Consider the following 17,145-nt stretch of genomic DNA (forward strand, 5'->3'; position numbering starts at 1 on the left):
CAAGCTTTATTTTACAGAATGGGAGATAGGATCTTCCCCAGGTACAGATGATGTCTTCCCCAGAATTATGGTTGGTATCACAGCATCAAAGAAAGCCTATATCAGAGATGGAAAACTGTGGATTGATGAGACGCCACTCAATGCTTCAGTTGGAGAATTTGCAAACACAACCTGGAGTAATGAGACAATGAAGGCGGCTAAAATGAACACCTTCTTCAACCTGGAGCCTGGTAAATGTGTCTATGTGACATTGTATGCTGTAGGGAGATCTCATCTGTCATCGACTGTTTACTCTAACCCATTATGTATTAAACATAAGTAAAAAAATGTATTGAATATCATGTGTCTATGTGACATTGTATTCTCTAGGGAGATCTCATCTGTCATCGACTGTTTACTCTAACCCATTATGTATTAAACGTAAGTAAAAAAATGTATTGAATATCATGTGTCTATGTGACATTGTATTCTCTAGGGAGATTTCATCTGTCATCGACTGTTTACTCTAACCCATTATGTATTAAACGTAAGTATTCAAAATCATGAGTAAAAAATTAAAACATAGAATAACTCATATGTAATTATGTTCAGCTCCTATTTCGAATGCTTTTAAAATTTTGATATGTTGTTTTAAAAAGGAGTTTAGAAGTAACAGGAATTACTGGCCTTGATTTTCATTGAAAAATTGCACTTTATGTTGTGACCATGGATGATGTTGAAAACTCCTTTTCGAGTTTTGATATGTGTTCAATGGAGGTCAAATTTCATTTTGAAGATTTCAGTTTTGCAAGTCTTGAGTTATTTTTTTCATTGTTTAGAAAAATAATACTTGAAACTGCTCCAATGCAATAACTGTAGCACTATTCAACCTTTCATTTGCAGTATGTTTTTGAATTAAAGATGCGTTTTTAAACAAAAAAGTAGAATGCAAATTTATCTGAACATTTTCAATGTTTGCAGTTTAAAAGATGTGGGTGGCCCTTGATAATATATATTAAGGCTATTTCATGTTTAATTTTCAGTACCTCAAACTATTTATTTAACATTACTCTTCCTAGTAACAAATGATGGTAATTTATTCAATGCAATTAACAAATCTGCACTTAAAAGAAATAATATAAATCATGAATATATTCAAAACTGAAAACAAAAGAATACAAGTACTTGTATTTAATAACTATTGGAAGGATTCATAATCTGTAATACACTGACTTGATAAGATGGCGGGGGAAATGGTAACCCTAGTTTTAAAATTTACTGTTTTGCATTAAAAGAGAGGTGAAAGATACCAAAGGGGTATTCACACTTTTAAGTACAGGTCCAGGTAAGAATCAGGCAAATCAAATAAAAACTGACAAGTCCATATACAGGGAATATGGTAAAATTTTGGGAACTTTGTAATCCATTAATAAAAGTGACAAAACCATAGTATTACATCGATGTATGCCATATTTGGTCAATTTGCCAACATGGGCTTATATATAGATATAGGAAGATGTGGTGTGAGTGCCAATGAGACAACTCTCCATACAAATAACAATTTAAAAAGTAAACCATTATAGGTTAAAGTACGGCCTTCAACACGGAGCCTTAGCTCACACCGAACAACAAGCTATAAAGGGCCCCAAATTTACTAGTGTAAAACCATTCAAACGGGAAAACCAACGGTCTAATCTATATAAACAAAATGAGAAACGAGAAACACGTATATATTACATAAACAAATCACTGTTTGCCTGATTCTTACATAGACCTGTACTTACATAATATTATAAACTGACAAGGCCTTGGCTAATAAAGAAATAGACAAACAGACAAACTATAGTACACAACGTAGAAAACTAAAGACTAAGCAACACGAACCCCGCCAAAAAACTGGGAGTAATCTCAGGTGTTCAGGACGATAGGTAGATCCGGCTCCAAATGTGGCACCCTCCGTGTTCCTCATGTTAGTTCAAACCAGTATTTATCTTATTCTATAGGTCACAATTGGGTCATTGATAAATAAACATTTTCATGAAAATTTTTATTCCATAATTTGAGCTGATTTTTATTGTTTGTTTCAGGCACTAAAGATTCTGATCTGGAATTGGGAACACCAGACCAAAGAAAACGTAAAAGTAGCAAGCTTCATGGAGAAATACTGTTACAAGATACTACAACCAAAGTATCTGCTGATATTATTATCAAAGGTATGGTGGAAATATTTTGATTTTATTGTATCTGATGGTTTATGCCTCATCAGCACACTTGGGCTATATCACATGTACAGATATGTGAATGATCATAAATATGCAATCAAAATATTGAATCTGTGTTTTTTAATGGGAAAAGACAACGTATGATAAGACTTATATAGCTATTACACTAGAACTTTATAATGTTTTCAATAAATGCAAGAGTTTTGAAGGTCTGAAGCAAACTTGGCAGACAAAATTAAAGAATATGAATACTTATTTCTTATGACGCAAGAATCTTGCAATTTGATGGGTTAATCACCCAGATATTATAACACCCCACCTTATATCACTGGGGAATACAAGATAAAAACTGAATTTTAAAAAAAGTATATAATCAATGTTTATTGTGAAAAAATGACAACAAGATAAACAAAGAATCAAATTTTCCAAAACTCTCAAAAATTAAAAAGGTCCAAAAAATAGTATTTGACAATGCACAGCAAAGTCAGTGTTGAAAAAAAATGTGTTGTGAATTTTCATAAGATTTTTTTTTAATTGATTCCCAGGTGTAGAAATAAGTAGAAGATAGCTTCATAAAAAATAATTTGTTGTCTTGGTGCAATCCTGGGTGTAAAGAATTTTACAGCAGTATTTAAAATTCATACACCCTCTTGCCTCCTCTAAAGGTGTATAAATTTTCAACACAGTGTAAAATTCTTTTTACCCCTGATTACACCAAAATAACTAATATTATGTAATAGTAAAAGTTCAATGATAAGTTAATATTGATATTAAAAGGCCTCCGAACAAAAAGGGGTGTTCAGATCCCCGAGCCCAAAGGGCGAGGGGATTTGAACAGCCCTTTTTGTGAGGAGGTCTTTTAATGTCAATATTAACTTAATCATTGAACTTTTACTGATTTACAAACCGTCAAAAATATATGAAAAGTACATAAAAAGCACTTGCAGAAACCTAATTCCCCTGAACTGGACGAGTCTAAATATGTTAAACTTAAATGATAGTTAAACAGTACTCAGACTGATATATACAAATAACAGTTACCAAATTGAAATGAAAACGGACCAATTTAATGGCATTACATCATATAATTAATTATTTATGATAAAAAAAATAGCATCTAAATAACACCAAATGATAGTTTTACAAAATTAGGGGGTAAATTCATATTTTTTAGCCAACTTTTCAAAATAACGATTTCTTATTTAATAAATCAGCAATCAAAACCCCCGTACAGACCTCATTTATAACTGACCAATTAATATTATGCCCAACAACTTCATGCTATATATACTTGATGTTTTTGATCTGTCAGTAATCATGAAATAGAATCGTAAAGATCAGACCTTAGAAAACAGTAAGTAAACTCTTCCAACAATTAGCTTTTTAAACAGCTTGTTTAAGAACTTTAAATCGGACAGTCCCAGATGCATAAGGTCCTTCACAATATTCATCCGGCAATGTTCCTTTTGTTTCTGATTTGGTAATTTTCCTACATTAAGATACATGCGAATGCAAAATAATTAGTTTTGTCTATTCAGTCTAATCAATTAATAGATCTTGCTTTATTTGTGTTTCTTTTTAAATAAGAACTATGCATGCAAACTTCAATGAATAAAACCGTATTGAACTAGGTTTCACCTGTCCCGATCAAAACGTGTTGGGTGAGATATATTCGCAAGTTCAATATATCATATGAAAACAAACACTTTAGTCGTCCATTATTCCCTTTTCGTGTCTAAATGAAGCAAAAACACCTGGAAAAACTTTTATCTTTATTATATATTTTTATCCGTGCCTGACAAAAAAAATTGTATTTAAACATTAGATAAGAAAACTTGTAAAATAAATATATAAAACTTTTGAATAAGCAGTCATTTATGTGATAAACTGAAGAGACCCCCCCCCCCCCCCCCCAAAAAAAAAGAAAAGAAAACAACATAAAAATTTAAATGAAAATTGTAAATTATAGCATTTTACAAGATCTTGTCTTTGTGTGCCAAGTACTAGTACTGTAACAGAGATATTAATCAAATTGATTGATTGTTGTTTGCTTTAAGTCCAGTAGCAAATATTTCATGCCTGTTAATGACTATAACACATAAATTTTAGATACAATAGGCAGGTTGTACAATAGGTGCAAGAGTTTTTAATTTGATTCATAAAATCTACCCTGAAGTCGATCATCCATGTTTACGTGTAGTTTACAATATCATTTCACGCATCCAATTTAGGTTAGATACTTTTAGCTCGCTTTAGTAACTGTGAGAATTCTGTGAAACTGTATTGTGTATTGTACTTTAGTTTTTGGTATGATATTCTGTACTACCGATCACTACTGCTCTCCTGGTTGGTATCGTGTGGGGACGTTCGCCTCGAGAGCGGGAGGTAATTAAATTTGTTCGAATCCCGAACGGGTCAAACAAAGACGTTAATTAAATTGGTATTCTATTTCAACGCTTAACACGTGGCATCATAAAGTAAGAGCACAGACTGGCCGGCTCAGCGTCGGAAATGTGTCCGCGTCGGAAATGTGTCCTGGTCGGGTGACTTTTCTTCCTGCGAACTAATATGTTGTGAACTTAGACGATAAAAAAAAAGACTCAGCTTGTCAGTCTAGTAAAAACGGGGTTAATGCTCTTATTATATTTCACGCAATCGTCCTGAATATTAATTTTATTCGCCGCTCGTCGTCATCCATTATCATTATTTATTTTACCATTTTATTATATGGTGAAGTGTTTTTCGTTTGCTAGTATATTTTATATTAAAACTTCTTAAATGTTCACCAATCAAAATTAAAAAAAGGCAGGTGAATTTTTTCAAATACTTGTGATTGTTGGGATTATTATCTTTCACGGTAAATAATAGTAAATCAAATGTGCCTTTTCGGATATATAATATTTGACGGAAAATATTGAATTAACTCTGTATAACTATTATTAAGTCATGGGTCGGCTTTTAGCTTATTTTCCTGTATACGGAATGTTCTATAAAAAAAGACCGAATTTTGACTCTAAATATTTTTATTTATCTGTGTCTTTGGGTTGCTGTCGCATTAATGTATACCTTTATCTCCTTTTATTCAAAACCAAGATTTGCTTGGGTATAGAAATATTTACATCTCTAGACCTCTCCCATTCCACAGTATACCTTTGCTAAATGGGTGCGTTCGTTTGGCCTATTGGTTATATAAATACGCAGCTGTGTCCGATCAAAATATAATAGGAATGTATATCAGATGCCTGGTGCAGTGAGAATTCCACTCTATCTTGACCTTAAAAAAAACATTAGAGGGAAAGACGATATACACAGGAGTTGAATGATTGAAATGTGTAAACAACAAGAAAAGTCAGCTTAATCTTTTTAAATAATTATAAGTCGCATGGCTGATTTTAACAACATTTTTGTGACTTTTGCTAGAACAATAGTAGATGAAAAAAAACATAACAAAACCGATCAGCAAGACAATATAAAAAAAAATGAAACGCTCAAAATAAGTTGAATCTTTTTTATAAATTGTTGTCAACCTTTTTTTATAATTTTTTCCCCCTTTTTTGACAACTATTATACCAGTCTGAGATATAAATAAACTTCAAACAGCAAATGTTGTCACCTAGACGAGGGAGCCGTCATTGTATGCTTCAATATATGAGTTATTGCCACTCAATGAAAATTGTTTTTCTGATGTAGTCCCTCCCCTGTTAGTTTTGCTGGAAATTATACAATGTAACCACTGATGTGTACTACGACAACGTTTTTTTTAATATTAAAAAATAAAAGATTAAATGTAAAGAGAAAAATGATGGAAGAAATGCTAAGATTAACGCATAAAAATTCAAATGTAAATAAAAATGAAATATATAAAAATTGGAAAACTGTTTGAGACTATAATCAACTGAGGACAAATTATTATAAATCACTAAATGAAGCTGACTAATTTATTGCTCTTTTGTGTCCAGTGGCAAATATGTCATGCATATTCACGACTAGATTCAAAGTGGATCAATTTGGAAGGAAATATTTACAAATTTAGAGTGGAACTTTTTACAATAAGGCAGAGCGTTCGCTAGAGGTAACACATATGCTGTAATAGAATAGATTTGAACCATAAAGATCGAACTCGTAAGTTATAAAGCCCTCCTTCCTTTTTTTCTTCACGATAGACGAATGTCATATACAAAACGTCATGAATTTACAAACAATAACGGCCACTATAAGTAAATGAGATATGGACTTTTTTTATAAATTAATTCCTATTGCAGCCAACATCTCCCGGTTTGGTACAGGTTATTTATTTCCACAAAATACCGCCTGATTATTTATCGAAGATATTTAAGCAACCAAAAGCACTTTGAATCAAACAAATTCTTGAAATGGTAAATTAAGGTATTTTGCTGGGTGTTTTTCCCAATCCTATTTCGGACCCCCTGATTTTAAGAGGGCGTATCTAATTAGTCATGCCTGATTAACTTTTATTGAATTGAACCTCAACTTAAAGACCTACATCGGGTAAATAAGTTCGAGGTACAATAAGTAGACAATAGAAATCTTTTGTGAAATAAGATCGTCCCAGGTATCTTAGAAAATAAATTTGCGTTGAATAATCAATGAAAAATGCATGAGCAGGTTTGTAAATCTTATTAAATAAGGTCTTGAACATAATATGTTTATGGGGCATAAGCTGTAAAGTTAATCTTTTACCAATTTGAATCAAATTCTCAAATTTAATTTACAATACACTTATATATTTTAAATATTCTTAGCTAATGCCCATTTGAAGACTTTAATTAAGAAATTAATTACACTTCAAGTTCAAGGGGACAAAACTTATCTTCTCCGTATTACTTGCTAAACGCATTGACAATTCAATTAATTCTGAAATTAAAATAAAAAATCAGTCTTTTTGTCAAAGGTATCATTACTACCTCTGTGGATAATGTGGTGCCATTGAAATGATATTTTAATGTCGTGTAGCTATATATAGCCACTTAATGATTTTTTGAATTATAAAGATTTGTATATTGTTGTAGGTATAAATGTGACGATATTGGCAGGAATATTGAACCAGACAGATGTAACAGCTGATTATGACACTGCTGCCTCAGCTAAATATACTAGATACCTTATAGACCCCCATACTATATATATTGTTTATTGTTTTAGGTATAAATGTGACCATATTGGCAGGAATATTAAACCAGACAGATGTAACAGCTGATTATGGAACTGCAGCCTCAGCTAAATATACTAGATATCTTATAGACCCTCATACTATACATATTGTATATTGTTTTAGGTATAAATGTGACCATATTGGCAGGAATATTGAACCAGACAGATGTAACAGCTGATTATGGAACTGCAGCCTCCGCTAAATATACTAGATATCTTATAGACCCCCATACTATACATATTGTATATTGTTTTAGGTATAAATGTGACCATATTGGCAGGAATATTGAACCAGACAGATGTAACAGCTGATTATGGAACTGCAGCCTCCGCTAAATATACTAGATATCTTATAGACCCCCATACTATACATATTGTATATTGTTTTAGGTATAAATGTGACCATATTGGCAGGAATATTGAACCAGACAGATGTAACAGCTGATTATGGAACTGCAGCCTCAGCTAAATATACTAGATATCTTATAGACCCTTGTACTAGGTGGGAGGATACATCTAGATTTCTTAGACATAGGTTAGTTATATGGTCAAGTGTAAGATATCTTATAGACCCTTGTACTAGGTGGGAGGATACATCTAGATTTCTTAGACATAGGTTAGTTATATGGTCAAGTGTAAGATATCTTATAGACCCTCTTACTAGGTGGGAGGATACATATAGTTTTTTTAGAAATAGGTTAGTTATATGGTCATGTATAGATGCTTATTCATGATGTGTTGAAGGCTAGTATGGTTTTAAAAGAAAATGGATTGAAATATTCCATGGATATTCACAAATGTTACCTTAACTGATTCTGTAATAATGATCGAAATTAAACAGGGTTTAAATAAATCTAACCAAATCAGGAACACAATAAAATAAAAAGAGAATTTATTTCAGTAAAAATGTAATTGTCTTTTAATTGCAAACAAGTCTTTCAGAAATTGTCCATGAATGTTTACACCATATAGAATGTTTATATGTACTAATGTGGTGTAATCGAGGTGTAACACTTCTAATCACTTACTAACAATAAAAATATTAAGCGTTTAATAATGAATACTGTTGCTATAAATATATGATCAACTTGATTTTCTGTGGAGAAAAAGAGAATTGATAAGATGGCCATGTTTGACACTTTGACAAATTGTCGGCATTTTCTACAGAACTACAAATAAGAGCGTCCTAAAATTTGTTATCAATCTGTATGTAAACATGCTGTACCATATTATGCTTTTTCAAATGTACTGCTTTTAAACCTATTACAAAATGATTCAGGCTAAGGTGTCATTAGTGAGCAATTAGCTAACAGTTATACATAGTGTATTTTCTGTAACTTGGAAATAAGATATCCATTAATTGATAGTTTAGGTTAAATTAGTATCTAATTTTCAATGTAAAGTTAAGTTTTATACCAATTTTTTATTTCATTAATCTTGAAATCCATCAATCACTCTGACAAATGAATAAAGGGAACTCTTCTTGATATGGCTTTAATCTTTTTTTTTTAATATTTTATAATTAGATCATTGTACATATGAGTTGGAAGGATAATTTAATTTACAAGTTTCATGTACATCTTTATGATCATTTATGTTAAGATAAGGGGGGGGGGAATGTTTTTTTTAATAAATTTTCATATTTAAACAGATTGACAATCCAAGCTTTTATTTATTTCAGACTGAAGCAGTATGCTGGATTGATGTTTTACTTATCACCATCAACTTCAGTAGAAAGCTTGACAGAAATCAGTATCAATGTAAAGTTCGACAGCAGTTTATTTGATACAAACACAGAAATTCCTGTCCTGGTTTATTGGGATAATTGTAAGTCATATATATATATTAAGTAGGAGTATTTTTGCAATAAGAAAATGACCTCTTTTCATGGTTTAGTGATTAAAATTTAGGTTTTTGCCTTTATTGTAAATATATAGGTTCTTTTTGGTGTCAATACTACACTGAATTTTACACTTTGTTTAAGATGCTAATAATATAGACCAAACATAATTGTTATAAAACTCAAGATGTACCAAAAAGGTAAAAACTACTAGCAGTAGTTACTTGTTATTGGCCTCAAAAGCATTGGTGATGATGCATAACATTATGCATCAATTTTTCAATGACTATCAATATAAGTTCAAATGTATTTTATAAAATCTTTAGAATGAGTCGCACTAATTTGATGTCTTTTCAAAGTTTATTGATAAATTACAAATGTTTCATACTCGTGTTATTTTCTCAAATTATCTTTTAAAACATGTTTTATATGACTTCCCTTTTGTAATGCCTGATATTTTGTATTTCGACAGTTCAGGAATCATGGAAGCACCCATCTGACACTTGTAATGATGTAACAGATAAAACAGACTTCATCAACAAAGTTTTCACTACACAGGTTAGTAGATGTTTCATAGATCTTTTGGTATTTATCATTCCTTTGACTTAAATCATTCAGGATGAACCTTCTAATTAATTAATTTATGTTAAAAATAATAATGTAAAAATTATTTGGAAAATATAGCTTGCTGTTAGGTGTGACCCAGGTCCCTGTGTTGAAGATCGTACTTTGACCTGTAATGAATTACTTTTACAAATTGTGACTTGGATAGAGAGTTGTGTCATTTGCACATCTTTGTATCTATTTGAATTATTTGTGAACAAAATCCATCAATTCTGTAAAAATCTTAGTGGAATAAAATTATAGGAACTTGACTTGCCTCTTCTAAACAGTGTTTGATAAACAAATGTTCTTATCAATTTAGGCATGCAAAGAAGTATTCTCAAAGACAACTTCAACAAGAAAGAAAAGATCAGTACCCACCAGTGTACCATTACCCACCAGTGTACCTTTACCCAGAATGTGGTCATTAATGGTGATGTCTAGGAGAGCACCCAACACACCACCTCGTATCACTACATCAGAACTATTTGTGAGTGAAGACATGGATGACCTCCAGGACAAGAATGGACAAAGAGTAATACAGTATGAGGACAGTGAATCAGATGATGTGGAATTCACAATTCTCCAGCCACCATTCCATGGACAAGCCAACATAACATCAGATGGAACAGTTTATTATCTTCCAGATAGTAATTATAATGGAGCTGACTTTATTATTGTTAAAGTAGTAGAAACAGGACTAATGCCCCCATTCCATCCACTGTCTGCTACCAGAAATATAACAATTAACATTGCCCCTATAAATGATGCTCCACTGCTTTTGCCGTTTGAATCAGATTCAAAATTTGAAGAAGTAGAAGTTCCTGGTAAAGGTTTGAATTCAGTTCAAATTTTATTGGATGGAAATGTTACAAAGAAGTATGAATTAGGACATGTGACTTTCTTAGATGTTGACTTTGTTGACCCTTCAATTAATGAAATAAACTACACAATGAAAATAAGCAATACTTTACTCAGTAACTTTACCTTTGAACCTGTTCAGTTTCATGGCATACTTAAAAAGAAGTTAAAACTGAGTCTCTCAGTTGACAAAACATTCTATGGGAGAACAGTTTTTACAGCCAGAGGATACGATCAAGCCAGATTCACAACCAAAAATATAGAGGTCAATGTTTACATCTTGATTGCCCCCTGTGTCCATGGTAACTGCCTGAACAGAACCTCGACTGAATGTAATGAAGTTGAACGAGCTTCCAGTTTTGAGAAATATTCCTGTAAATGTGACCGTGGTTATACTGATGAGTGGTGTCAGACAGATATAAATGAATGTGATCCTAATCCCTGTTCTGTGTTCTATGATTGTGAGGATTTGATTGGGTACCAGAAATGTAACTTGAATGTGGTCAAGACGATCTTGCTGACTCTGGCAGTTTTACTGACTCTGGTTATGTGTTTCATGTTAATCAGACGATTCTACAAGAAGAAACGACCAAACAAAATTGACCCTGGATCTAATACATGGTATGTTCGAGTCTTTATGTATCAGGTATTATGCTTTGCCTACATGGTCTCAAAGGATAGGTGGATGATGTGCCATCACATTTACCGGTAGTAGAATTGTTATTGTCATTTTCTGTGTTTTCATTATAAAAAAAAATGATGGTTGAGAAAATACCTCACCATCCTGAAAATATCCTTTAAATAGCTATTAAAGAAACCATTTTTTTCATTATGAGTGGAACAATTTACTGTTCTCCTCCATATGGGTTTTGGTTTATCCTGCGGTATTGCTTCTGTTTGTAACCTAACATATACTTTGTGATTGATAGTTGTTAGCTTTATGACCTATACCTTTTTTGAAAGACAGCGTTATACTCCCCCCTTTTTTATGCCCCATTTATTTATGGGCATTATGTTTTCTGGTCTGTGCGTCCTTCCGTCTGTACGTTCATCCGTTCATTAGTACGTCCGTTCGTCACGCTTCAGGTTAAAGTTTTTGGTCGAGGTCAGGTTAAAGTTTTTGGTCGATGTAGTTTTTGATGAAGTTGAAGTCCAATCAATTTGAAACTTAGTAAACATGTTCCCTATGATATGATCTTTCTAATTTTAATGCCAAATTAGAGATTTTATCCCCTTTTCATGGTATACTGAGCATAGAAAATGATAGTGCAGATGGGGCATCCTTGTACTTGGGACACATTCTTGTTATCATTATAATCATGATCATCAGTCAAACCTGTATGAATATTTATAGTATTAGTCTTAAAATGTTCCTTTTTAAATATTGTATACAATTCATTAACAAAGATTGCTACTATTTCCAAAAACCAAAAATTTCATACAAAATTAAGAAATGACATTCAATGAATCATTTTGAGATGAGATCACATCCAACCAAGTTTCGATTAGCTGTTTTTTTATATCAATATCTAAACAAAGTTACTTGTAATCCTGACAATAAAAATGATAGAAACTCAACACAATCACAACTTTCATAATAAAAAAGTACAGAAAACTTAATAAAAAACGATATCTATTAAGCCTTTTATTGTGTAGTTCTATCAAAAAGAAGTTTAAATGTTTTATAAGTAATCCTTTGACACTTGTGATCACTGCTGTTTAAAAATAAATGAAATCGGTTAAAATGCTACCAGACTTTGAGTAAATGATAAGCATGATCAATATACATGTAAATTATGTCTCTGTTAATTTCTTGTTCAATATAATTGCTTTGCTATTTAGGAAAAGCAAATTTCAGGAATATCTGTGTAATACCTCACTTTGCAATACCTTTGTTTCATGATTCTAATTTATTCTCAGGAGTTTTGGGAGTGAGGACTTAGGTCAGAAGAAAGGAAGATTTATCAGACCAACATCAGCAAGTTCAACTGAAGATCTTGTTCCCTCCTGTACAGTTAGAGACATCAATGTTGACATTGGAAAACATCTTATCCCCTTATGTACAGATAGAGAAACTAATGTTGGCAATCGTCAATCATTTGAGGAGAAAGTAGATACCCACACAGAGAACACCTCTGAGACTGGAGATAGAAATGTGTTGTTATCAGAGAAAACCATCGATAGTCTTACCAAAACACTGGAGCCTATCTCTACCTTGACTGCAACGATTGGTCTTAAGGCGCCACACCATAAGCCATTAAGAATGAAGACTGGTGAGAACCATACCGACACAAAACCAAACTATAGGTTTTCCAGATATCTTGTTGACAGCAGTCTTGATAAATCTGGACAATTGAAAATTGTTGTTCCTCCCAAAATTTCTTCAAAAAACCAAACCAAAAATGACCAAACTTAAGAAATTGATTCCAGGAAGGGAGCTAACAAACTATAAGATGTAACCTAATTACTGAAAGCTAGTGTTATGTGTGTAAAAGATTTTTGAACAAAGAAAGATAAATGTAAATAAACATGACAAAGACACTGAAGATTCAAAAGTATTTTTTGTATCCCTCTTACTGTTATTTTCATATAGAATAAAGTAGATTTAGATGTATTGAATAGATATAATGTATTGATGAATTTGCCTTATTTCATTGGCACCATGAATTGATTGAATTTTTTATACGCCCGTCAAAATTTTGACGGGACGTATTATGGTATACAAATGTCCAGTGTCTGTCTGTCTGTCTGTCTGTCTGTCTGTCTGTCCTTCTGTCCGTCTGTCTGTCCGGCGTAAACATGTCGCACAGTAACTTGAGAACGACTTATTCAAATTTTATGAAACTTAATATAGGTGTTTCTTATGATGGTCAAATGATCTGTGTACTTTTTGGTGAAAATTTGATTAAAACTTTTTGAGTTACGGCACTTTGTAACTAAAACAGGGGTGTTTTTTTTTCACATGTCGCACCATAACTCAAAAACCATTCTTGATTATTGCTTAAAACTTTACACATTTGTCAAATTTTGTTTGTTAAATATTTTAAAGGGTTTTTGACTTGCTTTGATAAAGTTGAAAATGCTGTCTGCAAATGCGTCGCCAGTAAACTTAATTTGTGACCATCAAATCCCCAATTGATGCCGTCGGAGCTTAAAATACAATACAGTTATCTCCTAAATCAATTTTCATCGGATGAGACGGGTGTTCTTGAGATCTATGATACTGTCCAATAGTTTTGGTTATTGCAGTTATCATTTTTATGTATAAGTAAAATTCCATCACCAACTAAGAAGGCCACCATTTTGAAAACTGATTTTTTTTTTTAATGTAATTTCTCACAAAATAAACATGAAAAAAAGTAAAATCACAAAAATACTGAACTTCGAGGAAAATCCAATCGGAAAGTCCATAATCACATGGCAAAATCAAATGACAAAACACATCAAAAACGAATGGACAAGAACTGTCATATTCCTGACTTGGTACAGGCATTTTCAAATGTAGAAAATGGTGGATTAAACCTGGTTTTAAACGCTAAACCTCTCACTTTGATGACAGTCTCATCAAATTCCGTTATATTTACAATGATGCGTGAACTAAACAGACATAATAAATAAAATAGTCAAAATATGGGTACAGCAGTCATCATCGTGTAACAATTTTAACAGAACACAAAACACATCTATCTACAAACACATTCATTGATTCGCGTGTCTGACGTCAGAAAATTTTATACATCACATAAATTTGTCGTTCAATGTATATATACAAACAATTTAAAAATTTCATATGGGCAATGTAAGCATACAGGGTTAAAAAATCAAAGTATTTAAGAATTAATTTCAGAAATAGACCGAGATTTAGAATAGTCTAAAAGTTATATAGAATTTATAAGAATCCACAAATAGTTCATTCCACTACGCGATTGAATAATTTTGACGTTTGTGGTTCAACGTATTTTCTAATTCATAATAGAAATATATCACAATGACATATACTGGAACAATATCATATTGACGAGATCTTTTAAAGTACACAGTCACGTTATAAGAACCAAAGAAATACAAAAAGTCGCATATACAAAACACACCAGCGAAAAATGAAAGATAATACAAACACATTGACGGGATGTTTAAGTACCGAGCCACGTTAAATGGATATCACATAAAACAATCCAACAGTAAAAGTAATATTAACTAGAATTGCCATTGCAAGCAATAGCGGATGTCACCCTTCCCCCTATTGCCACTAAGCGGCAGCCATTTCAAACTTGTTTAACAGTAAATGCACAAATATGCATGGTTATTCATCTTTTTGTAAATTTTCAGTATATTCAGAGCATTTTAAAGTATTTCAAATTTATACCATTTCCATGGCAACGGCAGCCATTTTGAAAATTTCAAAGTCAAAAGTCTCATCTTAAAGTCATAAGAAACGAGTGACCGGTGAAAAATAATGTTCTTCCAATTCTTAAACCAATGCATACAAACATCATAAACTTAGTCTTCTGTGCTCGAATTTATCATTTTTTTCGTGTAAATTTCGTATAATCGTCAATTTTTTTTTCAATCGGTCAGTGTTGTTGTGAAAATATGGCAGGTAATTAAAGTTCGTGTTTTGAAGCCGAAGTTTAACGATTGTCACCTGTTTGTCAACAATTGACGAAAAATAAACAAAAAAGCATGGAAATTGAGCACGTGTTTAACATGTAAATTCAGATAATAGTTTATTTTAAGGACATCCATGCGTATTGTGGTCACCGGATTTTTACGAGATGGGTCACCTTGAGGTCACCTTGCATACGGAAAATATATCGGGGGAATTGCTTGCTGGAAGGAAGCAATTCAAATAAAGTAAACTTCTTCTAAATATGAATAAATTAAAGAATTTTCTTCAGAAAAAAGAATATGTACATAAGTTTTACAATGAAAACTATCCATTGAGTTATAAAAAACATATGCATTAATTTTTTTTGATTTGAGGTTTCTTATGACTTTAACTTGTCAGTTACCAATAATATCAAATTTCATTAAGGTTAAAACCATTTTGAGAATTTTTGACATTTTTGCAGTTTCCATGGCAACCGTGGCCCTTTTGGAAATTCCAACTTCAAAAGTCATATCTAGACTTGACAGTTAACAATCATATCAAGTTTCATCAATTTTGAAGCATTCTGAAATTTTTGCTCCTGTATCCATGGTAACATACATTTGTAGTAGTTCCAATGATTATCAAAATCATTCAAAACCTGTATATAGTGGACAACTATATTGCATAAAAATTTGATGATTTTAAGTTCAAGCATACCAAAGTTATTCACCACACCCGGAAGTTTTTGGAGCATTTTGACCTTTTTGCATTGTTTCCATGGAAACGGCAGACATTTTGGAAATTCCAACGCCAAATTCCACATCTACCAAAGTTGCTCATCGTTATGCTAAAGTTTCAAAAAAATTGGAGCATTTCCATATTTTTGAAATTTTTGGTGTAGTTTCCATGGCAACATAGCAGTTCCAAAATGTGCCATAATCATCCAAAACCAGTATATAGTGGGCACCTACATTGTATTAAAATCTAAAGATTTTAAGCTTAAGCATTCTCAAATAATTCAAGGAACTCCAAAATTATATATTCTCATCATTTTTCCGTTTCCATGGTGATGGCAGCCATTTTTTAGTTCCAAAGTTGCACAGACTCTGGGGAGTCAGGGTTCCTTGTTATAGTGCACCATCATTCGGATTGGTACTTTTGGCTCTGAGAAAGTGGGCGGACAAAATTAGGTGGAAGTATAATAATAATAATAATAATAATACAGAAAAAGAAACAGAGGAAAAGCAATATGTCACCCGACATTGTCGATCGGGTGACATAATAATAGAACAAAGACAAATGAAAGAACCATAAAATTAAGATGATAAACAACATCAGTACGCAGAATCTATACATCAAGACCATCATGTATTATTTGTGAAGTTGATACGGAATATTTATCAACAAAGTCTTGGTACCTTCCGATGAACTTTTTTAGAAAAAGGACAAGACGTTCTTTGACATACCCCTTGTTCATCAACTTTCTACTCGGACACTGATGACGTTTTTCAATATCTGAGTAGGAACTGCAAGCTCTTGAATATTGATTTTGTCTCGAAAGTCATATTTTGAGACTTGATATGTAGTATAAGAATGACTGGTGATAAAAACCGTTGTGTTGATTGTATACTGTTTATTTTCGACTTGTGCATTTGAATGTCTATTTGGTATCCTTCGTCTCTCTGTTAGAAGTATATGTAATGGAGTTTTGTGGAATCTTATGACTCCTCACATTTATTGCTCAACACATAGCTTTATTGTCGAGCCTTCCACTTTAGTCGAAAAAGCGAGACTAAGCAATCCTACATTCCGTCGGTGTCGTCGGCGGCGTCCACAAATATTCACTCTGTGGTTAAAGTTTTTGAAATTTTAATAAC

General features: G+C 32.3%; 2 protein-coding genes across 2 annotated transcripts in view; both read left to right on the top strand.

Moving 5' to 3' along the window:
- LOC143075034 (uncharacterized) overlaps positions 1-7,902 on the top strand; it is a 58,138-nt gene extending 50,236 nt beyond the window's left edge. The window contains exons 25-27 of the mRNA XM_076250269.1: positions 18-420; positions 2,067-2,192; positions 7,498-7,902. Of these exons, the coding sequence (XP_076106384.1) occupies positions 18-322 (305 nt within the window). The 3' untranslated portion in view covers positions 323-420; positions 2,067-2,192; positions 7,498-7,902. The remainder of the gene's footprint in view (positions 1-17; positions 421-2,066; positions 2,193-7,497) is intronic.
- On the top strand, positions 1,376-13,291 carry LOC143076979 (uncharacterized). The gene is made up of 7 exons (XM_076252873.1): positions 1,376-1,397; positions 2,067-2,192; positions 7,764-7,989; positions 9,055-9,200; positions 9,686-9,771; positions 10,139-11,298; positions 12,598-13,291. Exons 1-7 carry the CDS (start codon positions 1,376-1,378, stop codon positions 13,091-13,093), a joined length of 2,262 nt encoding a protein of 753 aa, XP_076108988.1. The 3' UTR covers positions 13,094-13,291.
- The last annotated feature ends 3,854 nt before the right edge of the window (positions 13,292-17,145 follow it).

The sequence above is a fragment of the Mytilus galloprovincialis genome, chromosome 5, assembly GCF_965363235.1.
Source record: "Mytilus galloprovincialis chromosome 5, xbMytGall1.hap1.1, whole genome shotgun sequence".
Classification (NCBI taxonomy): Eukaryota; Metazoa; Mollusca; class Bivalvia; order Mytilida; family Mytilidae; genus Mytilus; species Mytilus galloprovincialis.

Bases quoted from the DNA above. Each gene is read 5' to 3' on its own strand.
- LOC143076979 (XM_076252873.1), top strand. From the start codon at position 1,376: ATGGTAAAATTTTGGGAACTTT. The intron at 7,990-9,054 runs GTTAGTTATATG...TATTTATTTCAG, and splicing joins TCTAGATTTCTTAGACATAG to ACTGAAGCAGTATGCTGGAT. The intron at 11,299-12,597 runs GTATGTTCGAGT...ATTTATTCTCAG, and splicing joins GACCCTGGATCTAATACATG to GAGTTTTGGGAGTGAGGACT.